This window comes from Malaclemys terrapin, chromosome 13, assembly GCF_027887155.1.
Source record: "Malaclemys terrapin pileata isolate rMalTer1 chromosome 13, rMalTer1.hap1, whole genome shotgun sequence".
Lineage (NCBI taxonomy): Eukaryota > Metazoa > Chordata > Testudines > Emydidae > Malaclemys > Malaclemys terrapin.
The window spans coordinates 9084478-9111821 of NC_071517.1; the positions used below are offsets into that span (position 1 = coordinate 9084478).

Genomic DNA, 27344 nt, shown 5'->3' on the forward strand with positions numbered 1-27344 from the left:
ACTGGGCATCCGCACAACTTAGAGAGGCCTTAGCTTACAACATATACACCATCTACCCCAAACACCCACCCTCAAAAAATGATGAAATAAAAACCTGTAAATGAAAAAAAAATCTCAAGCGGATTTTTTTAAACCTTCAAAAGAGCAAGAACCAGAGACTGCCTGAAGTCCATTAGGGATTTCAATACTGATTTTATGGGGAAGGCACTCAGATACTACAACGATGGGTGACCATATAAAAGTCCAATATAGACAGGAGAACTGTAACAACCTGACAGATGGAGATTGTAGATGATCCAGATTTGGTCAAAACTGAAAACTGAAAAGAAAGTTACGTCGTTCAGACAAGGTATTATTTGTGGCCTTTTTGCACGCACACAAAAATGACTGGAGAACAAAGGTGGCAGATTTTATATTACTGAACTTTATGTACAAAATCTGATTTCAAATAAACATTTAATGTAAAGACAAAGGTTCATTTAAACAACTGAACTTGCTTCTTTCTTTACATCTACTGTACCATTCAAATGCTTTTTAACCAGCTTACATGATTTCTTCAAAATTTCTCGTTAAGGGTACATATAGAAAAGGCATCTTTATTATAAATAGAAAACAAAGGGATTTTTTCAGCTTTTATTATAAATTGACATGACATACAAAGTTTACTGGACAGAAGTAATTTCATTACTTTTTTGGGGATCACCAACTTTTTGTGCAAACAATGCTAGCCTTCTTTTAAGCATTAAGAGCATAACTGCTTAAGAAATGACATAAGCAATAATTCTAGAACTACATCTCCCCTAAAATAATCTATTTTTTTTACATATGTGCACAGCTTTAGCAAATTAAAGCCAGAGAGAAATGCTTGATGTACTACCCAGAGGCATAATTAGAGTTTGCTATAACTCAGAACTGACAAATCAAAGAGTTTGTAATGAAAGCTGCAGTTTCCCTCTTTCCTATTTTTACACAAAATCAGTGACTAAGAACTTAATACTGGATGACAAATCACATCCACACCATTAGTTAAATAGTCTCACAGTTAAACACATCTTAAGGACCATCAAAATCAGTATTTACATTTTATAAATTTCTGAAGACACCATTAGAGAGCTTATATATCCCTTAAACAAAATAGGGAAATGCATCTTATGGTGATGGAATGAAATAAAAAAATTAAAAATACCTGTATTTACAGCAGCATTGTTCCTTTATAAATAAAGAATATGAAAAATGCAATATCTTAAGGATAATAAAAAATTGAGGTGATGTCACAACCACAGTGCTTGCTTGAATAAACCCTTCGGTGCTGATACTGTACCAGTAGTGAAACCACTTTCCATTGGAAAAAATCTGTAAACATATGCATAAAATGTGTTAACAGCAGTGCAAAACTGCTCAAATATATTTTAAGTCAGCATCTTAGTATCTGTATTGAATACAATACATCACAGAATACTTGCATAAGAAGTGCAACACATTTTCTGGTCCAATTTTACAGTGCATTTTTCCTGAAGAGTGGTATCTCAAAAGCCCAAGCTAAATCTATTGCCTGATCCTGCAGTCTGTCCTCAGGCAAAACAGTATGCATAACTCCAACTGGAGTATTTATCAGAGTAATGACTACATACTGACTGGGCCTTAGCATGGCACACTACGATGCAACCCTTTAAAAAAGGGGTTAGACACCAGATAGTTCTTTTGTAGCTGTGTAAAGGTGTAATAAAAATAGAAAGTAGCTAAATGTTCAAGTTTAAAATGGTACACTGGGCGATCAATACATTAGAATTATCCACAAAAAACAAACTGCCAGTAACCTCAAAAAGCCAAGATGGTATTTCACTGTGTCTGTAATGTGAAAAGCCAAGGTCTTTCCAAACAGGCACAAGACAAAGAAGTGCTATGTTAAATTTGCAAACTTTTACAATTTTAGTGTAAAAAAATTATCAATTTGTGGTTTATGATGATCATAAATTGATAAATGATTCCAAAAAACAAGGATCAAGGTTAAACTTTAAATAATGATGCATATTTTCACAAAAAAGCTAACTGGAGCATTTCTAAATTAGAAAAAGCAAATTGTATCCCAATCCCTTCCCAATGTTTCACAACTTCATGGTAGGAAAAACAGCCAGGTACAGATGCAAAAACCTTAATATAAAAAACTGTTTTACATATACTTAAATTATGTAAATTCAGTAGAGTTCATAAGATACTAATTACTAAAATTACAAAAAGATTTTTGTATTGCTCTTCATGCTCAAATTCTTAGAATATTGTCATTACATCACCAAAACCGATATACATGTAGTAGTTGCATAATTAACTGAATAGGAATCTGTTGTAACAATATCCTTGTTGAAATCATTTATTTCCATCCAACAGTGCCTGTTTGGAACCTGTGTAATTTTTTGTTTAATTCTTTATATAGCTCATGCACCCTAGAATGTCACTTCAATGTTTGTCCATTGAATGGCATTTGCCTTTTCCTTCAGAGCTTTTGTTTTTTGCTCTGTTTTGTGACCCCTGAGACACTATCTGTTTCTGAAACTCTCTCTCTCGTGTTAGTTTCACTATATCCATTTGTTGTCCCACTTTGTTCTTCAGAAAACTCCTCATTTGTTGGGGTAGTTGATTCTCCTTTTTCTAACTTCTGCTGCATTTCTCGAAGCTTAGTAACAGCTTTGTCTATTGACATTATGCTAATGAGGTTAAAGTCATGCATGCTGACCAGATGAAGCATAAAATTTCTACATAAGTTCTTCTTAATAATTTTCTGTCCGTAATTTTCAACAAACAGCATACAGGCATGATTCATTTGATTGTCAGCAATAAACCTGTCAAATTAAAAAACTGTCAGTATGGAAGTAAAACATTTTGGAAATCAAAAGCAATATAACATGTAGTTCACATCACTAATAGTAATGTCACTATCAGAGCCTGGGAGCTTCCAGATATAAAAGCTTTCAAAATTTCCAGAGATTAATCTAAAATAGTAAGAAAATGCAAACACACTGCAGCACATTCCTCTTTTAAACTGATCTCCCTTTGGATTTTAAGTGCTCTGTATCTGTTTAGTGAATTACAAACAAATCAATTAAATCATGGTAGAGACTTGTTGGATCAGTTTCAGAATATGTCGTCATCCTTAGTATAAGTACATAAGAATGTAGAGATAGTTCTAAAAGAAGTTATTTGTGGGACTTTTATTTCCGTTACATCAAACCACAGGTATACTTCACGATTCCTGGGTCATCATTGATGCAATACAGCTGTGGTCTTAGCTATAGAAGGTATTTGACTTGCTGGATTTATGTTTACACCACATCAGATGTTTGGTTTTCCTTTTCAACTTGGCTTTGAAAAATTAAGGCTAGAAAATAAATACACTAGGTGTAGAGAAAAATTCCTTTACACATGCTACACTGTTTAGCAAAAGTAGCGTCTCATCCAAGATCCTAGGCAGCTGTGGCTACTGAAGATTCTACTGGACTTTTTGCAAGAGAAGGGAGAGTTAGCATAGACGTTCTGGCAAATTCCAATTCAAGCAATACGAATTTGCCTACCTAAATTACCTCTTCCAATTTCCATTGAATGCAACGATATGTTTACATCCTTTCTAAATGAGGTCTGTGCACTGTTAAATAGTTGCTCCATTTCTCCCCAGAGCTGGTTGTAATTTAGTGCTATGTGAAGCATTTCACTCAGTTTTAAAGTACTTTGTGATCCCTCCAGGATCAAAGGCATAATTAGAAATAGCATCCCAAATGTCCCAGCTTCCAGAAACTGCAATCAAAATGCAGGATTTAAATATCCTCTGATAAGGTACTGTTCAAGATTGAGTATAGCGAGTAAAGAGGAAAGGAGGATCCACTACATTTAAAAGGTTAAAAAAACCACACAATTAATTTGTATTTGAAGTCAACTTTGATGCAGCAAAGAATGGTATAAAATAAGTCTATTCTAGTAAAAAAGTTACAAGAAACTATCATACCCGTGCTTCATAACATGTAGATTCCACAATTTCATCACTTCTTTCTCTCCTTCGTTAACATCAGAAAATTCTTCAATTTGCTGCAGTGAAAATATCAAACAAACATTAAAACCCCAAGGTTAGCAAATACAGTACTTGTTCACTTTGAAGTTCCTTTCCTGGTTTTCAATCACCTATATTTCACAGAAACAACTGCTCCTATAAATTCATCAAAATACTCTTCAGTCAGGGTAGATCATGGTGTAAAAACATCATGTGCAAGTCCTTTATTACTAAACCCACATTTCCGTATGTTTCCTGTTATCAAGTGGTATTCCTGCACTAAATAATAGCAACATATGAAAATGAAGGGAGCCTGTAAGATTATGTGAACTGCAACTGAGGACAGACTTCATATTCACTTTAATGCCTGTAGTTCAAATGGATAAACATTTAATGTAAGTGGTGCAACTCTAATGAACTCAGGACTTTAATCCCAAAGGCTAGGTTCCATTTGACTAGTCTAATAAGAGCAGGTGTGTGTGTATATATACACACCATTATTTGGATTTCTGACTGATGGAAAACTAACTCTGCTTAGCAAAACTGATAAATTGTTTGCTAGATAATTTTAATAAAATATAGGCAAGGAAAATTCATCTAAATACATTTTTGTACATAAATAATTTACTGTAATAGTTTTCTCTCTCAGCCATTCAGGATCTTTTTCATCTTCACTGTCTACTTCCATTTCTTGTGGACGGAGAGGTAAACAGGTATCACTGTGGAAATATAATCGATTGTGTCCACTGCTGTATGTTCTTTGCTGTTCCACTTCTCCATCTTCTGATTCAAGAAATTCTGACATACTTGCTTTTGTACGCTTTGGCCTAATGAAAGAAAAAAAATAACTAAGCATGCTTTCCATGTTAGTTTTCAGTTCTATCAGACTTCAGCTATGCAAACACTAGTCACCAGTGGTACTAATTACTAATACTTGTCATTTTATTGGGTTGTGTATATTGTAGTTTCCAAATGCAAAAGATTAAGCATAAAAACCGTATTAGACCTCAGAATAAGTTATTGTGCAAGTATCTGAATAATATAATTTAAGAGCGCAGTTACAGTCAGATTAAATAGAATATGAAAATATCATATTCTTACTTGACTGAACATACATGAAGAGCAAGGTGGGTCATATCTGCTTGCTTCAGTAACAATACCCTTTCGCTCCTGGTAGCATTACAGAGCCAGTACATATAGAAGACTCAGCTGGATTCTTTTCTGTCTCTCAGAGATTTGTAACTATGCTCCAAATGAAAAATCATCGTTACTGGTGAAGCATAAGAAAAAGGATATACCTTATCTTTCAGAACACAGGATGAGCTGGGTATGGCTGGCAGCTATGAAAGCACCTTTTTACTTAAAAAGTGAACTAGTTTTTATATGGAATCACTAGTGATGATAGCCCTCAATACCACTTTACAAGGTCACTTTTCAAAATACAACTACTTGTTCACTTTGAATTTCCTTTCCTGGTTTTCAAACAGGAACAAATTCTACCCTCAAACCATGTGCAACTTTACAGAAACCAATGGGTATATAAAGGCAGAGTTTGGTCCATGCAATATATATAGAACACCACTTCTTTTTATTCCCCTACCTGCATACAAGGATGTGTGTGATAGGAGTTCTTTTGACTGGTCCATTGCGACTGAAGGCAAATCCAGGCTGACGATGAATATCCTGAGGATTTCCTGCATAGGAGCCATCATAACACTCATTGATAGAAACATCTATCCTAGCACCTTTTGGATGATACTGTAACAAACAATAGTAAATACATTTAGCATAATAAAGGAAAGTCACTATTGCAACAGGATTTATCCTCTTTTTCTCAATCCCTCAAGGAGTTTTAGAACAGTGACTGTTCAAACTCAAAATGCCTTACAAAATCATTGCATCCATAGTATCAAGTCTCACGTGGTTCTAGTTTTCTCTTCCTTCCCCAGAGATAGCGAGACAACTTAAGTAATAATTTTTCCTTAGATGCAAGCAAAGGCCTCTTCGTTCTGGATGCTTCATTCTCACCCTTTTCATCCAAGGATTTTAATACAAAGCCATCAGTTTGGTTTGAAAAACTCAATAAAAGTAACAAGTTTAAAAATTAATATTCAGAAGCTCACAAATACAGAAGTGATTCAGAAGAATGCCTCAAAAGTTTTATGTATCGGGGTAGCCGTGTTAGTCTGTATCTACAAAAACAACAAGGAGTCTGGTGGCACCTTAAAGACTAACAGATTTATTTGGGCATAAGCTTTCATGGGTAAAAACCTCAACCCACGAAAGCTTATGCCCAAATAAATCTGTTAGTCTTTAAGGTGCCACCAGACTCCTTGTTGTTTTCAAAAGTTTTATGAATCCTTTAGGAAACCTGCCAGTCCTTGCTCTATATTCTAACCAGATCTACAAGTGCTGAAACTACAATATGGACATAATATAGACAAAAAGAGGAAATAGGAATCTTAAGAGTTTAAAACGAAGGAAATCAGAAATAAATTTAGTGATTTGAAAACACTGAAACAATGCATTGGAAAGGAAATATTTCTTAAGTAATCTTTTGGATACAGTCCCTTACTAAACTAAAATTAACAGGACTTGGAATCGTTAACTGCTTCCTAAAATCTCAGGAAATTCCTGATTTTAAATCTAAGTTAAATTACTGACTACATCATATAAACGAATACACAGTATCAAAAGACAACTACAGTGAAGAAAAATATTCTAAACTGAAGTGATTCTCCTGTACTGTTAAAGATTAAGTCAATCGGCGGGGTGGGGGTGTGGAGGGGAGGAGAATCTCTTGGGGCCCAATTTTGGCTTCACATACTTAAACAGGGAGCTGACCCCGACTATGTGACTTACAACAGAATGGCAATGATGTCACTGTGCTATACAATATCTATGACAGACTACTTCATACTGATAACTGTTGAGATTACTTACAACATAATTAAAAATAAATCTGCTGTGACAAAGCTTAAGATGTTTGAGTAAACTATAAAGTTTGCGGCAGTTCAACGTGCACCAGGGACAATGCAAGTCATCTCTGGCTTCAGTCTGCTGTCTTGTATTGTTGTTATACAGGAACTGATGCAAAAAAAAAGTTGGTATTAGCATTATCTGAAATATTTCATTTCTTAGTCCTCCACCCTCAAAACCCAGTTAAAAACCCATCACTTTAGCACGCACACACATATTCCCTATGGGAATGATCTAGGGGAAGTGCTATTCTGAAGTGGCAACTGGGACAGTGCTGCAGATATAGCTAAAAATGCCTCCTCTTTCACACAGATGGGAAAATCTGCATAAAGATCAGGCCTGAACATTTAAATTCTATAATACTTATGTACGCCTCCATTCTTAATGGTGTTAAACTTCCAATACCTGGTAAAATATTCGTAACTTTTGTCGAGGTTCATTTAAAACATCTCTCTCTTTTCTTGTTTGTAGGTCTGTTGGCAAGGATTCTTTCACAGCTACAAAAAGAACATATGTATAAAGACATGCACCTCTGTTTAATGTGATGGGAAAAGGACATTGTTTCTTACCTGAATAGAGCAGCTCTGTAAAGGGTTCCCTCATTCTGGAGGAAATGAGCTACTTCAGTGTACTCTGAGTTGGGTAGCTCACCAAACAACGAGTCTTAGCGTTCAGCTTCCTTCTCAAATCTATAGTTACAAATATCATTTAAATACCAAGTGGCTCTCCAGATTGGGGGAACCCTTCAGATTACCTGAACATTTCAAGTTAAGAACAATGTTCTCTTTTCTGGTCAGGGCTTCTCCATTTAAGTTAAGACATTTCTTTAGTAATAGTCAAAACAGACCTGGGTGGGAAACACTGAAAAATATAGCTTCAGATGACTGCACTCAGAACACATTGCCTAAATTCGAATTTCAAAGATTTCTTAAGTCAGACAAGAGAACACACAGTATCAAATACATCTATAATGTAAAAAACAAGTATATAATTTAGAATTGTTGCCTGAAATCAAACTTTTTTGGTTAATATTAGGGTTAAGTTTTGGCATTACAAATGCATACAACAACAACAACAATTCCTTAGTGGACAGTGCAATTCAATCATCAAATAGGTGCTTGGCACACAGTCTCTACCAACAGCTTCCCTTTCAGCCCACTATGGTCATTCCTTTCATTCAGCATAGTAACGTGATGCCCACTAGGCAAGTTACCAATAGTAAGCCAGAAAAATTACATGCAATACGTAGACTCAAATGGAGGTCAGAGACAAGAGACCTAAGTATACAACTTGATCCTTAAAAAAAAAAGTCTACCCACTAAGAAGCAAGACCAATTATAAAACCTACTTGCCTCTGAATGGTCAACAAAATGGGTCAAAATTAGTCTCTAGCCACTAAATATAGAATCTAGATTTTCAAGCTGTTTACAAAATGCAGACACTCCACACTTAAGATTTTAGGAACAGGTGAAAATGTGCATACCCTTACTAGAATTGCAACATAAAAGCAAGAAAAGGACCTAAACCCCTTGTTCTTTGTACCACCTACAAAGAACTAACATTCCATGGGTAGTAAGCTATGGGCTTTCTTCTGGTTTTCAGGATTTAGCACAGGGTCAACCCAATGTTCTGAAAAGCTTTACTGTCTTAGAGAGAGATCCTTTCACAAGTCTGCCAGGAACACAGCTGACAACATTCAGAGCGTATTTATCCTTCAGAAAGCTGCATCAGATCCTATCCTTTGATGTCTGGGTTCTACTACAGACCATCCCAATCTGCAGATGTTATAATCAGGTATTCTCTGTCCATCTTCACTTCTCAACACTCAGGAAATAAGATGTAGGTATTTTAAAAAACAACTTGTCAATGGTCCAAAGTGCTGGGATATGAATCTATTGCAGAATCTTGAAAGTTCTGTTTTAGTTGATAAATATACCTTCAAGATAGTCTATTGATTGCAGATTGCTTTGGAACACCTTGCCTGGTGGGATCTCTTATCTGGGTGAATATGATCTTCTGCTTGATAAGCTGCTCTGATGCAAGACAAATTAGCAATGCAGGTTTTCTGGCCAACAACTTGTTTCTTGTCCCTCTGTTCATTTCTGCAGTCAACTGCTATTCTGCTCAACAATTCCACCGTTAGCCAAGCCCAGGAGGCCTGGCATGGAGAAGCAGTGAGAAAGAAGTGGAACTTTGCCAGTTGAGGGGGAATACAGCTTCCTCTACTGGGACTTATCCAAGTTTATCTGAGCTGAATCAGCAGTCCCTATTTCCAGTCACGAAGTAGCTCCTATCCCATCTCTAATCCCTAGTTTGTGTGGAGGATTAATCAAAAGGATCTGGCAATAGGAAGGCCTTACTGAGGACAGCATCATTTCAGTGTTTTATTCTGGACAGCATCTCAAATTCCTAGAAAGTGCAGCTGCCATTCTGAGTATGGCTGAGAAAGTTAAGGTTCATCCTGTGAAGGCTGGGTATGGACTTCTGGACAGCTGGGCACAGATGCTGTTGCTGATTGGTGTCTGCATTATTATACAGAAGAGCTGAAGTAGTTAAATGAATTCCCATCCCCTGGAAGAAGCTGTATAGAGATAGGGGCCACTTGTGACCCATGTAGTTTATTACTGTATAACGCAATAGTTGGGCAAATTATAAAAACATGCACCTATTGGAAACAAATGGCCACAAAACAGACCTTCTCCTATTATTACCTCCAGCCACAGTTACTATTCCAATGGACCAAAATCAGCAAACAAGAGATTAAATTAATGCATCTTGCATTACCGTCCTAAAGGCATCAGACTTAAGCGAACAAGAAGAAGAAACTCCAGAACCAAGGAGATTCTAAAGAGAATAACTGCCTCCTGCAACCTCTAGGAATTAAATCCTGGTGGACAGAACTACATTCCAGCTGAAACCTATGAGGGACACTGGAAGTTTCCAAGCCAGTTAAGGTTTTATAAATAATACTATATCTTGAAAATCTGAATAGATTCGCAAGATTTCAATGATGATGCTTAAAAGCAAGGCTTATTATAGGAGTAAAAGGTAAATTTTCTATTTTGAAGTTTTAGGACCTTTAACTGAGAAGTGTCTTTTTTGAAAAGAGAGCTAATGTTATTTTCATACCTTACCTCCAACACTATAGCTATGACAGATGCCTATATTAATCCCTTTTACAAGGGGTTTCTAATATAGCCACTATAATTCTCAATGCAAATCAAGTCTAGGTATAATTTTATATGCAATAAAAATACACTTTCAAAAATGACCCCCTTACAAATTTAGGTGACAGCTTTTAAATAGGTACTGAAGACATTTCTTTAGGCTTGTGTATATTTTGCCATTTTATTTTTATGTACAGGCATTTCAATAGTGCTCATCAAAATACTAGGTTTCAGAGTAGCAGTCGTGTTAGTCTGTATCCGCAAAAAGAACAGGAGTACTTGTGGCACCTTAGAGACTAACAAATTTATCTGAGCATAAGCTTTCGTGGGCTACAGCCCACTTCTTCAGATGCATAGAATGGAACATATAGTAAAGAGACTCCAACCAGAAACTGCTGAACTTGAATTAACATGCAAACTAGATACCATTAACTTAGGCTTGAATAGAGACTGGGAATGGCTGAGTCACTACACAGATTGAATTTATTTCCCCATGTTAAGTATCCTCACACCTTTTGTCAACTGTCTGAAATGGGCCATCTTGATCACTACAAAAGTTTTTTTTTTCCTCCCGCTGATAGGAGCTCATCTTAATTAATTAGCCTCTTAAAGTTGATATGAGAGTGTGTGTGTGTGTGTGTGTGTGTGTGTGTGTCCGTCCTTACTATATATTCCATTCTATGCATCTGAAGAAGTGAGCTCTACCCCACGAAAGCTTATGCTCAAATAAATTTGTTAGTCTCTAAGGTGCATGAAAATACTAGTTCATATAAATTAAACCAATTTAACTATGCCAAATGAATGAAAAAATGTCTTAGATATGCAGTGAATATCAATAGGTTATGATTGAAACAGGTCTCTGAATAAGTAATGGGCCAGATAATATTGACAAAAGTGATTTAAATTTCTACTTGCACAATAGCACCAACATCTATATATAACAACCCAATTGTTCCACTAATATTGCATTGAGTACAGAAGATTAAGATTAAGTAAATGCAAAAATATAAAATTAATACTACCATTTAAAAAAAAAATTTAACTACAGTAATCCATTAAAGTCTTCAATTCTATTATAAATTAAAATGGGAATGAAACAGTGAACATTTCAACAAGTCATTTTCCTAACTGAAGCATTCTGAACTAACATTAAATGAATTTGAAAAGAGCACTCTAGCCAATATTGCTTGACTTTAATGACATTTAATGCAGTGATGAAGAAAACATTTTAAACACTGACATTGTTACAGTTTGAATCTAGACTCCCAATCCGTTACGGGAAGACCTTACAGTAAACGCTAACAGGTTGCTGAGGGGGGAAAAAAAGAGAAAGTGTCAAGAGAAAATTCATTTAACTAAAATGGAAAGACAGAACAAAGTTTGGAAGATTTTTAATATCTAGAGCTCTGATCCTTAGAATTACTAACTCTTCCACTAACAGGTTGCTGAGGAGAAAGATGGTCAAAAGAGCAGTTCAATAATAAAAACACAAAAATCTGAGTATTAAAGCTTCACCTATATTCTATGAATACTAATTTACCTCAGACAATTACAAATGACTAAGTCAGCTTTGTTCTAATTTACCAACAGGACATCAGTACACAATTTTACCGCTGAGCATTATGAGTAGAAATTGGAGCTACTGCAGCTCCTCTGAAGGCTGAGTTATTACAATTTTCAGAACTCCTCTTTCATGTAGATGGAAAGTACAATCATGATATTCCAAGAGTAAGTAATTTCCATCAGCTAGTCACATGCAAATTATCGAGCAAAAAGGGCAAAAAATTGAAAACCCTGACAAGTGTCTAAGAAACTCATTTTACTTGAACAGTAAATATAGTTCAGGTTTACAATACACTATATCAATTACACGTCAAGGGGATCATTACCAGTTCAATATCATTCTCAGACAATGTAAAAATTAGCTCTAGAGATTACAAAATCTCTATATTCTGATGAATGCCAAATGAAACATCCATCTCTTAAACTTTTATCAAAATGTATTCTGACTTAAAGCACCAACTATTTCAGACAGTGTTTTTCCACGATGTTAGAAACAACTGGGTGTTAAGTGTTACACAATTGTCATATGAATGCCAAATTCTGGACTAATGGGATCATTTTCACCACAGTGCATGAGTTGGATGAAATTTCAATTAATAAATTAGAAAGATTAAGGCAATCTAGGAAAGCAGAAAATCCTAGAAAAAGTATACTTAGGCCTGGTCTATGGGGGCGGGGGTGGGGCGGAGAGAATGATCTAAGATACGCAACTTCAGCTACAAGAATAGAGTAGCTTAAGTCGACGCATCTTAGATTGACTTAGAATTACTTACTTTGTGTCTTTGCGTCGTGGGATCGACGGCCGCGTCTCCCCCATCGACTTTGCTTCCGCCTCTCGCAGAGCTGGAGTTCGGCAGTCGACGGGAGAGCGATCGGGGATCGATTTATTGCGTCTACACTATACGTGATAAATCGATTCCCCGATAGATCAATCGCTACCTGCCGATCCGGCGGGTAGTGTAGACATACCCTTAGAGTCTACCACTACCTTTCCAAAGACTTATATCATATCAATATATAAGATAAGCATTTATCTATCTGCTTATGAATATTTAAACTGATCTCATAAGTTTATTTTAAGACTAGCAGGTGAGAACAGCTATTCCATGTTCTGCTTACCTTAAAATTCCATTAAAAAATCTTCAGTAAAGCAATTAAAATATAATAATCCTACAAAAAATAAATTAGGAAAACCAGTACATACACCATTTGTTTCAGCTGCAGTGGTTTTACATCATCTTTTATAGCTCCACTGGTGTAACAAGGCACCCCACAGGTTTGTTTTTTAATTTAGTAATGCAGCAATAAGGAATTCTTAAAGTGAGCATTTCAGTGTAGACGAGCTCAAAGAGACTGTTAAGACCCAAAAAAATCAGTGTCCCCAAAACATAAGAAACTGGGTGTTCACTTACCTATAGTCTGAGCAGGTTTTACAGAAGTAGGCTTGTTTTCTTGAGGGAGACTTTCTGAATTTCGTGTTGCAAGAGGTTTGGCTATAGGAGCTGTAGATTTATCATTTGTATCTCCTGTCCAACGAAGGGTAAACTGAAGTGTAGGCCCCTGAGAAAATGTTTCAAATGGAGGTAACCTCTGGGGGAAAACAACAACAACTCATGTTTTTACTTGGGAAAACACTGAAATTACTTTGCATGAAAGCTTTTATGGGTGATGTGACACTTCCCCCCCCCCCCCCAACAAATGAAAATGTACAAGTGGCTTTTGATCATAATTGTAATCATTTTCTAAATTTATACTCTTGTACTCTCAAGGTAAGCATTTAAAAAAGTTTAAATTTAAAAATGCTAACACTAAGGGACAAATTGTGACTCTCCCTCCCTGTCTCCTCACACACTGGTGGGCAGTTACTCGAAAAGTTCTCACCTCAATGGTGTGAATAACGGCTCACCAATATGAGTGAGGGCCCAAAAGTCCATGATCACTACTTGGAATCGACACGAGCAAGCACTCAAAGAAGAAATGGAGAATTTCAACACAAGTTTAGTTTGTGTAGTGACCTTAATTTTACTGTAGTTAGAGTATTATTGAATATTTGTATTGTGGCAGTGCTTAAGAGCCTTAGTCATAGACCAGGACCCCACTGTGCTTGGAGCTGTACAAACAAAAAGGATTCCTGCCCCAAGAAGCTTACAATTTAAGTACAAGCCTAGAGACAATAAATGATACAGACAGAGGAATACAAGTGAACAATAAAACAATATTGGTCAGCGTGACCAGCAGTGATCTCAGCAGCTTAACTCTTAAGCATTCTGTAGAATAATAGGACAATGGTCCATACCTTCCCATCGAGTATAGTTTCCCATGTTGCTCTTTTCTTGCTAATTGGACACTCTTCCATTTCCTGCATTGCTACTTCATATTCCCCATCCAGAAGCTGCAAGCGCCTGGACACACAAAATAACATTTTATTCACTGTCTGCTGAAATATATTTGACATTTTAAACACAAGTAAATATATTTCAATGAAACTTGCACATACAAATCTCTCAAAGTAGTTCATTTGCATGAAATGAATGCAACTCCCCCATAGAAGTATATTTGACAACACAGCTCGCATCTCAGCTAAAACAAAAACTATGATGAAAATGAGACACCTACTAACAATATATGACAAAAAAATCCTAGAGAACACAAAACCACATGTGATATGAGAAAATAAGCATTAAATACAAAATTAATGCAATGATTAGAATCTTCCTGTAAATGAAAAACCTATTGACCAAAGGTCATCAAAAAATGCCGAAATTATCCATGTTCCAATATTAGATGTTCCAGTCAGGACATCAGATCAGGACTCCTAAGACTGAAGAATTTGTCCCACTCACTACCAGTGCCATTTTCAGAAGCCATCTTTCAAAGACACTGTTGGTTTAATGAATGAAGTTCTCAAAAAACTCCACAAAACACCTTTGTCTCCACTGGAATAGACAATTCAAGCATGATACTGTGCTTTTTCATTTCTGTCCAGACATTGACAATATTAGTAAGGACCATGCCAAAGCATGTGCATTAGATAATCTGTATAAGCATTTCATCTCAAACACGATTATTCTAAAGTCAGCCGCACAAGCCCGGCTGCTGTCTAAGATTTCTACAGAAAAATATTTTATTAAGTTCATCCCTGTCACTCATGTTGAACAGCATGGAGGAGCAGCAGAGATGTGACTAGGATGTAAAATTTGAAGTCATATACTAGAAAATGTTTAATGGCAGCACAAGTTTCTATGACACTTCTGAAGGTATACAGAACCAACTATTGAGAAACTAATGTTTAATAGAAAACAAAATATTGTCAAGCTTCTAAGAGGGCACAGACTAGGGTAAAGAACGAGTACATGGCACTGCTCCTTAAAAATCCTTTGTTTGAAAAATTTGTTTGGATAGATATGTACTTGGACAGAATTACTGAGAGGAACAGACAAGAATTACTAAGGGACATGCTGTATTTTAGGCAAATAATTTGTATGGCTATAGATTCAAGTTGCTTTTAACTAACATTCAGAGACTGATCTAGATGACCCGCAGAATGCCATTTGATCCAACTGCAATAAAGGGAATTCTATATTAATAAGCCATACTTCCATCTAATCACAGCACACAGCTTGTGTTTCATCCCAGACTCCAATATTTTAAGGCTGTACACAAGCAGATCTCATCCTTTGCTATCACTCACATTTATTGCATGACTTTCCCCAAAATAAACACAGAATATTGGAGTATTCACTTACACAAAGTAACGGTAATGGGTATCTTCTGAAGCATTTAGATTGTAAATAAGTGCAAACTGCCTTTTTTAAAAAAACTAAGTACACTAACTAGTGCCATGTTATCTTAATAAAAACAAAATCATTTAATGAATGTTTTATGATAAACTAATAAAGCAAATCAATAAAAACACAACCCAGTTTTCTTTAAACAAAGCTGCATAATCAATGGTAATTGATATTTACAATGAGGCAGCACACACGCTTGTTGTTACTCAGATAAATAATATGCTTTTGATAGGAGAAATATGCAATTACTGTGGTGTTACTGAGGTAATAGATAACTAATCTATCCTTGAGATGACCACGGAATAGTATACGTGGCTGCATCATCAGGGTAAGGAGAAAGTTCCATCTCAACAATAAAATATTAACTACTGTACTTAAGAGTTATTTTCCCAATTATGCAGTCACTGGTCCATAAGATTACAGAAGTTACACCTGTCTCTAACAACTGATGAGGGACACAGATTTTATGTTGATTATCCGCAGGATGATCTTAAAACTTGTTTTAGCAGGGAATGTTTTCTGCATTGGTTATAAAAGAATGTTAGATTTGAAGTGTCCTCTGTGAAATCTGCAAACTAGTTTTTCAAGGAGTTTACACTTTCATAGCAAAGCCCAAGCTAACAACACTCGTTTCAGCCATCCACTGATGTACACGTTGAAAATGTAGAATACAAAAATTGAGAAAAATGAAATTCAAAAGTAGATTTTCATTTAATATCAAAGTGCATGAGTAACAAAAGAAAACCATTTGATTTTCATATTACCTGTTTTTATCAAATACTGTCATTTGTGCCACAAAAGTCTTTTCTCCATCTTCACGATTCGAAGAATTACGTTTTCTTCTAGCCGGAAGCTCCTCATTGACATCTGCATTTCACAAATATTGCATACAATTGTTAAAAATGCAGGCAATTCCAGTAAACTGGGAAGTCAGTGTGAATAAAGACTCAACTATATACTGTATTTTAAGTTATAACATTGGTGTGATTTTTAACTAGTAACAGAGGCAAGGATTAATGTAATGTAATATAATCAATTTGGGGGGGGGGACTTTATCATTAATTGAATATTAGTAACATTTTAGGATACCCCATTCTTAGTGTGTTAATCACGTTTTAACTTGGTGTTAGATAAACTGGCTTACAGAATTTGAGCCCTGTTCTCCCTCCCTTTTCATCCTGTATTTTAACAATTAAAAGCAAAAATTAAAAAAAAATGGACTATTTCTCTATACTACCATTAAAGCGTTGATGTTTGTGGTATACTATAATTCTCTGATAAAATTAAGGTATTAGATTTAGTCAGTTTTATTTTAAAACAAGTTTGCTCTGTTAATGAAAGCCACAGCAGTATCTGTGGAATCCGTTTAGTTCAGTCACTAGTAACCTTCCAGCGGTGTTTTGGCAGAACGATTAATCAACAGCAGGAATGAAGAGATTCCAGAGTTCTGTTTTATATCAACTCTATGCCAGAGCTAGCCTTTACTATTTTATGCACATTACCATACATCTTGATAAAAAGTTGCTATTACATGTGTATACTATACCAAAAGCCATTATATATGAGTATTTTAGTACTGTCTTGAGCAGACATCTTTATAAACTAATGAAAGCCAATTAAGTCACCCATATTTGATTCTGGATCCTACTGAGCATGACTAATCAACCTGAAGTTCTGAAAGATGATATACATACATATAAGCTAAACCTGACAAATGCAAGTTCAAAAACTGAACTTACCTATGTTTTCATTAGTCTCACCATTGATCATTCCATTAAATTCTCTTCTTCCTGGACGAGTTACTCTGAATAATAATGAGTACGACTTCACCATATGGCTGTTGCTGGGTTCAAACTCATTGCTGGAAACGGCGAGTGATGGGAAGTTGCCTGGCTTTATTTGGTTGATGTCTGGGTTCAAAGGCACCTGCTTTTTACCTGTAGGAACTTGCCTTATTGGACAACTGACATCCTGCAAGCATAAAAAAAAGTTTTTAAGGTTTGGGGTTTTTGTTAAAAATGGAAATTCTTCACTATCTTGAAAATATGTAAAATTTAACTATCTGCTCTACCATCATTTTGGAAATAATGGAGCTGCCTAAAACCATGCATCCTCTTGGTATGACTAGATTCAAATTTCAAGGAACTACCAATCTGAAACAGCAATCTCAGGTTTTGCATGCATAAACAGAAATTTGGAAAAGTGTAGTTAAAAATGGCATTTTATAAAGAGCAGCCATCTTTTTGGGAAAGTGATTAATTTGTTACACTATCATGCAGCATTCAATAAGACTAAAGTAGTTAGTCCCAATTTAATTCCATTTACTTAACAAAAGATTACATATTTTCATTATATATATTGTAAGGGCTCTCCTGTCTTGTCCTTCCAATATTGCAAAGTGCTCTTAATGAAATGTTTGGGAGATAAAGAACTACTCAACTTGGGTTTGCCATATGCAGTATCTCCCAAACAAATCATGAAGCACTTTGCCATATTGGATGTACAAGGCAGGAAACCTTTAGACTGATTAAACTCAACAAAATTTATATTTAAAATAATAATCAACAGTAGCTCCCATCATTCTACTTGTCCACCCCTATGTAGTAACAAACATTGTCGAATTACATGACAGATCTTTAAAGCAGGTCTGAATGTCTGGCATCTAAGAACATTCAGTCAAAGTACTTTCCCTAATTTTAAACCTAAATGGAAACAGATTTACAACTTGGCTTCCACATTTCCATAGTCATGAGGGATTTAAGAGTATATAAGGAAATGTCTGGTTAGGATTAGTCTGGTTTGATCCTGGAGATCAATTATCTGGATGGCTAATTTCAAGAAGTGAAATTTGCTGGTAGCTGGGATGTAGCATTAAGTATAATTAAAGTAGCAAGCTAACTCAGAGAGGCTTCTGCAAATTACTGTAGTACACTAAATTTGTCAAACAAAAATATTTCAGAAAAACAAGGTAAAAAAAATGAACACAGAACGGAGCAAGGAAAGGGAGAGAAGAGGTTGCAGATGATTGGGGAATACAACAGGGTTTAAGCTCCTTAGGACAGCAATTATCCTATAATTTTGTACAATGCCTAGTTTATTCTGCCTCTGGACATCACCACAATGTAAACAAAATACATGGAGATAAATTAGAAATATGGCTTTAGATTGGTGACGGGACAAAAACTGAAAATGTCTTTTACATAAAAGATGGTTGAAAAACAGCAAAATTAAGTGAGATGTACAAGGAGACTAAATTATATGAAATAAAGCTGAACATGTCTTTGAAATCTGAGAACCTCCACTAGAGTCATTATACTCTAAAGTAGGTTTCATCCAGGAGAAAAAAGCTTGAAAAGTTTTAGCCCACTTACTAGTCGGGGCATATACAAATGCATGTGGCGTAGTTAAAATGAATACGAGTGCTGGTGTGGCCACCAGCAAAGTCCAAAGCAGTGGCTTTGTGAGAAGCCCAGCTTCTGAGGTGGTAAGAAAGGGTGCTATGATTTATACCCGAGTCCTGTCCCTGGCCTCAATTTGGGACACCATCTTTTATACTGGGCTTCAGCCGTTCGATATCTGGAAATCTGAAGCTTTAGAACTCCTCTACAAATTTTGAAAGGAGGTCTCCACTAATGTACTCTTTTTCAACCTAACTGACGCTACAAAAGAAAAAACTGCATTTTTCCACTCTTCACCCACTTTTCATTTCAGGGCCTGACACTGTTCATAGCTATATGCAAACTCAGAAAGACATGAAGTATCACGGGATAGCCGTGTTAGTCTGTATCTACAAAAAACAACAAGGAGTCTGCACCTGCATCTGTAACTTTCACTCTATGCATCTGAAGAAGTGAGGTTTTTACCCACGAATGCTTATGCCCAAATAAATCTGTTAGTCTTTAAGGTGCTACCAGACTCCTTGTTTTTTCAGAAAGACATGCTACATTTGGTGAGTTATCTTTAGAACAATACAAGCTAGTAACAGTGTTTTAAATGCACACTAGATTTTTTTTTTTAAATTGATGAAGTCTTAGCCCACCCACATTCATGAGGGAAAGTTTACCATTTAGTCAGATTTTTCAAGATCTGCAAGAAATCATCCTGAGAATTACAACTTTAGTTGAATAAAAAAAAATTGGGCCTCCTAAAATATAAATATACCCAAAAATATCTTGGCAGGCAAAAATTGAAAGTGATAAGTTGAATTTCCTTCCCAACACGTCTAGATTAAGGACAGCATCCATAAGTAGAACAGCAGGCAACAAGTTAAGTAGCTTTTCCTACAAGATTATTTTCAACAGTGCTCAGTACTGGTCAACTCTGCTCCTGCAGAAATCAGTGGTAAAAATCCCAGTGACTTAAGTCAGAGCAGAATAAAGCCAATGTTAAGTGCTTTTGAACATTCCATCCATAATCAACAGAAAGTAATTTAGACAGGTACTGTTCTCTAGTAGTAATGTAAGTTTAAAACAATTTAATCTCTTAACTGAAGCATCATGCTGTCATTAACTAACATTAACAACCTGGAGGCTAAAGAGATGTTTAGGAATCAATTAAGTTTTGCACTTTAACATTTATTAAATGTTTCTCAAGTCATGTTACCTTTCTTTTCTTGTGGCAAACTTTCACAAGCAGTACTTCTAGGGTTACGGAATTTTGTTCATTCTCTGAGTTTTGCGATGGCTTATCTAAACAGAAAAATATTTTAAGTCTTGAAAAAGTAACAACTCTATTCAGTGCCATAAGTTTACTGGAGATTTAATTTTTTTTTTTTTTTAAACTCTGCCATTTTCAGAAACAAGGACTTACTGCAAAGTTCTGAAGTCACACACACCCATTGAAATTTCAGTGCTTATCTTGAGAAAGAACCTTACTTTATAATTGCTTCATTATTAGCAGATTAAAAATGTAAGAGTTGATCTGTAATGTTTGAAAGTTTAACAGAAAAGGCCAAACTCACTTCCATTGGTCTTTTTTTTAGCTCTTGATTATTAGTAAAGTACAACTCTACTTTTAACTCTCCTTTTAAATAAAGGAAACAGCCAGTAAAAAACTGAAAAATTTACCTGTAACTGGAGTTATCCAAATAGGTCTCCCTCATAGATCCACATGCCAAAATACAGTTTAGATCATAAACACTTACCCAATACTGCTATAACTAAAAACTGTAATTGAGGGTACTGTACAGGTTCATAGTACAGCCCAGAGGCAGAGCAGAACATTCACCAACTACAATCTTCTAAAGCAATAGGAAAGAAAGGGCAAATGTGGATTTGTTAAGAAAAGCCAGAAAACTCCAGTTTCAGGTGAGTGACAAATTATTTCCCATAAAAAATTATTTACTCCTCCCAAATCTACAATTTACTTTGCATCATTGCCAAGGACCCAAATGCCATAAGTTAGAAATCTCAACTCTCAACCCCAAGAAGAGTGCCAGAGACTGAGAGAACTGAAAGAAAAAAAATGCGGTTTAAAATAATTTTACAATTCCTGTGCTACAGGTTTTCCAATCGATGTAATCTTCAAGGTGTTTATTACCAGCAGTATGATCAGCAATGCCAATAAAAATCTGTGTTAAAACACATTTACAGTATAAATAAAGGCCTCATCATGTGAATGTAAGATATTCTCTAACAAGAAAGCATTAATTTAGAATGTGTGTTTTGCATAAGAAAACAATTTCAAATTTTACTCTGTACATGATCTAAAGATGAACTTTCTGGAAGACAAGTTCAGTCTCTGGCAATATAGACTGACCAGTCCAGCACTGAACAGATCTAACGCTGTTCTCTTAAAACTGAAATTTAGAACCATCACAGAGTAAAATACAACTATTTCAGACAATTTGAGTGTAGTGTGAACTAGTCTATTTTACTGATCGCCTGGTTATTAAGTAAATTAACCTCTGCATTATATCAAATCCTTATTAAATTAACTGGCAACATTCCTGAAGTCCAATTCTTTTCTTCCTTACTCAGCTGAATAATTTTATTTCAGCAAGTGTATTTCAGAGCACTACTCATGGCTCTAGGTGCTTGTGTAAATACGAATATAAACTAAAAGATTAAAAAAATCCCAAACCCAGTAAACTTATCCAAGCTAACTCCAGCCAAAATAAAAACTGCCCACAGCACCCACTATATAAAAAAAGTATACACCTCACACCATGGCTTCATGAAAAGCAGTGAAACAGATGGCCTTACAATGTGCTTTCTGCATGTTGCAGCACTGAACTGGAAACCATAATCTTCACTAACTTGAGTTTAAGATGCATCCCCAGAGAACATCATAATAGAATGACGACAACAAAGACATAACTGTAGAAAGGTCTACATAAAAAAAAAAAAAAAAAAAAGTTTTGCTCTTGACCAGCACAGATTTAAGAGATAGTCTTGGTCAAAGCTGCTACCTTGAACTATCAGTGACAGCTAGATGCTAACACTTAAAATTGCAGCAGTATATTCAGTTTGTTACTCAGTTTCACAATCAAAGGACTTTCATAATCTGCTCATTTCTTCTAGTTGCCACCCCCACCCTATTACCTCAGGATACACCCGTCTTATCTGTGTTAAGCTTAAACCAACTAGCCTTCACCCAAAGCCAAAATCTCAGACACCAAGTAAAATGTTCAATCACACCTATCAGAACAGATGAGATGGCAAAGAGTTGTGAGCATACTAGAGACCATGCCCTGTGTCTCCTAACTAACCTTCCTACTGGCATTATATACACACTGAACAAGCATGATCTGTTTTTAATTTAGTAACAATCTTGGTAGAGCATCTGAAAATTTTAATTACTTACAGAGACATTAGCAACCTTAAGAATTGTAATGGATTTACTTTCTTTTTAGTTTTAAAAAAATCTTTCACTTTTAATTTGAAAATTAATCCTGTTCAGACAAGTACGCAAATGTTCACAGAAAGACATTCCTATCAAAGAATACCTACCAGCAGATATGTAAAAAAAAAAAAAAAACCATAGCCGTGTTTAATTTGCAAAATAAAAAAATAGTTAGCATTATTCTGAGAGCTTCTGGAATCATTTTTACTATCACACCAAAAAAGCATGTCAATGGCTAGTCGGTCATAAAACTTTCTATATTTAGTATTCACTACTGCTCATGAGAGATGTTCTTTAGGATGAACATGCAATCACATTGTTCTCACTATGCATAGTCCTCTACTGAAATAGCAGCACCAGCATATGAGGATTTTATAGTTAAACAGCACAGTCACATTACCAACAGTCATAGAATGACTTACAGCAAATATGCTAACAGCTTGAAAAATCTGCTCAAACCTACTAAACACAGGGAGTCTAAGTCAACAATTAAATTAAAAGATAGGGTCTGTCAGCAGGGCCCACAGAGAGCACCCGTGCATCCCCATTCTATACATCAACTATTTGAAGTTGTGTATAGTATGCTTCCCATTAGGTGTTGTCCATAGGCCACACCTGGGAGGAATGGATCATTAGCTGTCTGAAGCTAGACTACAGCACTCCTTCCCCCTGCCCCCATCCTCTGCCAGGCCCTGGGGAGAAACAATGATTTCTTTTGCTTCTGCTCTCACCACAGGGTATGGGCTCCTTGATCTCCTTGTTGCTTCCATGATAAAGCATTAGAGTAGAGGCAACAAGTTGAAAAATTCCTGAAGGAATAAACGGAAGATGAGTATTCCCAAATGGAATCAGGGCAGCAGTGGGACCAGCACTCTTCTTTGGATATTCCTCTTCAAATCCACAAAAGGAACACTCAGAAGTATTCCTAGATCAAGGGAGCAACACGCACTCACCAAAACAAAATTCCTATTTATCACTGGCAAAATAGTTTTTCAAATCCAGATGCTACTAACCATAATTTAAGTGTATTTTGGAACAATTTCCAGGCCAAGTAAAGCATACAAAATGTTCAGAGAGCATAAATGTTTTCAGACACCATTACCCATACTAAAAATATAGATCTTTAAGTGAGCTGAATATTTTTTGAATAATACAAAAAAGGTCATTAACAGAATACGTGTTCATTTAAAAGTTGGAAATAAATGTTTTAAAATAAAATATTTGAAAGTCATCTTCTTTTACTTATCTGCAAAGAACTGAGTTCGGGTATGTAAGAGTTAATAAATTAACAATATCTAAAGCACCATAAAGAACATAGCTTCCTGTTTTAACTAAAGGAGAAACAGAACCACGGACTCAGGTCTTGCTAGTTCAAGAATTCTATTAACTTTTTGTGACGTTACAGCTGCTCATTATACATACAGATATTTACAATCGTAAATCATTAGCAAAATACAAGATTATTTCAGTTCATCTTTAAAGATCTAGGTATAGCATTTTCAGTCTCATTTCTGGACTATTTTATATCAATGAAAATATTCTTCCAACTTTGTGGAACATCAAAATATGAATTTAGCATTTCTTGATTTTTTGTTCCACTTCAAATTCCCAAGAAAACCTGAAGAATTCCATATGGATACTTGCTTAAAGAGAACAACTCAACTCTACTTTTATCTATTAATAACTGTTTAAAAGCACGACAAAGACTTTAAGCTTTTAATAGAATCTGCATGTACTGAGTGAAAGTTTGCAACTTTTTATTGCTTAGTATTAATGTCACAAAGCACTTATCTAAAGTACACATGAGAAGGTACACATTTTTCTACTGTAAAAAGTAAAATATTTAAGTATTGTGCTAGTGGGATAGTTGAGCTCAAAACAATTTAAAATCCCAGATGTTTGTACAGTATTTTTTATATATGGCAAATCTATTCAGCTCAAGTGTACTCCCAATACTGAACTTAAGAGGTTTATTACACATTATAATCTAGTTGTATAATGAATTTTAACAGACATACCATTTTTATGGAAGAAACCAGTAAATGTGAGTTGCAGATGGGCAGACAAGCTAAACAGGAAAAAAAAGTTGTTAGAATAAATACATATTTTTGCCTAAAAAAAAATCACAGGTTATTCAGTACATTATTCCTCAAAATCAATCTATAACCAGAATCAGATCTATAATCAAGAAGTGAATAAACTGTCTCCCAGTCACTTAGTAACTTCTAAAGCTTCAGCATATTTAATATAGGAGTTGGATGCAAATTTTAAGACAAACTTCTTTGCATATAGAAAGACACCCCTGCGTGGATCAGCATTTTCAGAAGGCAGAGGGTTTGACCACTACCTTAATGAATAATCAGTACCTGAAGACAAGGGTTTGAGGGTGTATTTTGTAATATACTACACACAAAATCTATGCTAAAAGAACATTCTGATTGAAATGTCAGGCACTCAAAAGTTAGGAAGTGATAGAATTAGAGTTGCCTGTGCATATGCACTATGATACAGTCTTATATTACATAATCACATACTATATTTTCCCCACAGGGCCCCAGTATTAGTGCACAGGATTAACCTGCTCTGGGGATGAATCAGGACTGCGTAAAAAGAGAGGCTGCTATCTGTAAAATCCCAACTTCATCTGCTGAAGTTAGAAGACGTGTGGTGTATAAGGCAGGGGACTGCAGGAACAGAAAGGACTGTCTCATTGTTATGGCAGTTGAAAGCTGCCATCCCAACTTTCCTGTCACCTTGCCTCCAAGTCCCAGCCCTCCTCCCCCAAACAGTCTCATCCTCCCATTTCCCCCTCCCCAGACTCCTTGTCACAATTTACTCCATTCTTTCTTCCCAGTCTGGCTTTTGTCCCCTCAGCATTCCAATCACACTGCTTCCTCCTCCAGCCTGGTTCCAGCAAGGTGGTTAATTGAGTGACATGACAGGCTCCCTGCTCACAGTTCCACTGGTCAGCTCCAGCCCGCAGCAGCCATTACAGAGAAAGTCTAGCTTTCTCACCTGTAGCCCTGGGCTGAAGCAGACTCAGTCACTGTGGCAATGGCACATGCAGTCTGGTGAGCACAAGGAGCTGTGAGAGGCTCAAGCATGCGCAGTGAGAATAGGATCTTCTGAGATTTAGCTGCTAAAATCCAAGAAGTCTCTACTAAGCATACATGAACTACAGTTTTTTAAAGGCTTACTATAACTTGATAAAATTTGGGTCTATTTTCATGGGATAGCAAAAGGCACAATTATGAAGTCAGGTAAAATTATTAGCAACTGAAAACTGGATCTTATGACAACTGATGGTCAACCTTAATAGGTGGGACTAGCAGCCCCGCCTTTAATACACATACACCCTCCCACACATGCAGTTAGTGGTTTGATTACTGTGTATTTTATTTTATATTACTGTAGTTTATTATCCTACAGTTAGTATTGTACTACTTTAAGATTTGGATAAGGTGGATTTACTAAACTCAATGAGGTAATTTAATACATTTGGATAAAGGTTGAAAAATTAATATGAAATTATTCTGGAAATAGCTGTCACTCTATGACCAGAGGTTAAAAATCTGAATATGCTTAAGTCCTCTACATATAGAATCTATAATATTTGATGAAATATTGTCATATTGGATAGTGTCCCATATAAGTCACAACAGCATTAAAAACATTTAATTTGGGGCAGTTGGCCATCCTGAATAACTTCACTAAATTTTTTTCCCCCCCAATATGGCCTGTGAGGCTCCAGAACCATTTATGAACCCAGCAGGAAAAATAAAATTGATTTATAAAAAAAACAGATTTAAATTGAAATTTTATTTAAATACTTTCCCCCCCAAAACTATTTAAAGTTAAATTTGAAATTATGACAATCTATGTTAAGGTCTAAATATACTATAATATTAAGCAATACATACTTGCTGCCAAACTTTTAATGAAAATCAAACCACTGAACTGGTGGAAGTCACTGGCTAAGCCAGTGGTCTCCAAAATGGGGTGCGCGCACCCCCAGATGGTGCGCAAGAGGATCCTTAGGGGTGCGTGGTAGGAGGAGCGGCTTTTTTTTTTTGCGCGCGCGCTTGGGGTGGCAAAAATGGTAGAGCTGGCCCTGCGGCCTGGCAGGGGCTGCATGCTAAAAAATTTTTTTATTGATATGGGTGCGCGATCAAAAAAGTTTGGAGACCACTGGGCTAAGCAACTAGAACCAGTGTTTGCTGAAGTGCTAAACCAGCTTTTGACAGCAGCAGCCTCTTCTGCAGTTGCAGAGAGAATATATTTTTCATTTCAGTTTATTCAGCTAGTTCAGTTCTGTGACTATTTCACTCAAATTAAAAACTGACGGGAAACTGAAAAAGCAGGAAAGCTTGTTTTCCCTCTTCCAATGTATGAATAAACCTAGCTATAAGAGAATGACATCTACTTGTCCTAAAATACTGAAGGACATGGTGACCAGAAACATTCAGTTCAATTCACTAACTATAGCGAATACTTGCTTAGTTTTAAAGGAGAATATATTTTGATAAATTTTTATTCTTATGCATCTGGTATACTTAAAGTAGTTTTAATTGAAAAAGGTAGTTTTGTGCATTTTAAATTCTAATTTCCATCCAAGTATAGCTTGACAAATCACAAGTAAAAAAAAAAGTCTAGTAAATAAGAAACGCATCATTCAGCATTTTCTAACATAAAAAAACAAAAATCAAGTATCTAATAGATGTTTATTTAAGAAATATATATGAGAGAGAGCGCGCGCGCGCACGTGCTAGGTTAGCAAGAAGTACCACAATATTTAGTGTAAAGGCTAAATTTCATTGTAAATCAACATGTTTTAACCCTTAACTCTTTAGAAAAATAATTAAAAAAAAATTGAAAAAAAAAATTTAAAATAGGTTTAAATCAAGATTTCCTGCTTGATTTAAATCACGATTAAAAATGGTGATTTAAATGGTTTTGAGTTTAAAA

The 27344-nt window shown here is 35.7% G+C and overlaps 1 protein-coding gene across 1 annotated transcript in view; it reads right to left on the minus strand.

The window, feature by feature from the left end:
- Positions 1 to 396: 396 nt before the first annotated feature.
- Positions 397 to 27344, minus strand: part of SUZ12 (SUZ12 polycomb repressive complex 2 subunit) — a 44839-nt gene continuing 17891 nt past the window's right edge. Inside the window, exons 5-16 of the mRNA XM_054047057.1 lie at positions 24398 to 24447; positions 20139 to 20224; positions 17276 to 17507; positions 16301 to 16403; positions 14042 to 14147; positions 13158 to 13335; positions 7421 to 7512; positions 6980 to 7123; positions 5637 to 5794; positions 4665 to 4863; positions 3995 to 4074; positions 397 to 2837 (exon numbers count right to left, since the gene is read on the minus strand). Of these exons, the coding sequence (XP_053903032.1) occupies positions 2492 to 2837; positions 3995 to 4074; positions 4665 to 4863; positions 5637 to 5794; positions 6980 to 7123; positions 7421 to 7512; positions 13158 to 13335; positions 14042 to 14147; positions 16301 to 16403; positions 17276 to 17507; positions 20139 to 20224; positions 24398 to 24447 (1774 nt within the window). The 3' untranslated portion in view covers positions 397 to 2491. The remainder of the gene's footprint in view (positions 2838 to 3994; positions 4075 to 4664; positions 4864 to 5636; positions 5795 to 6979; positions 7124 to 7420; positions 7513 to 13157; positions 13336 to 14041; positions 14148 to 16300; positions 16404 to 17275; positions 17508 to 20138; positions 20225 to 24397; positions 24448 to 27344) is intronic.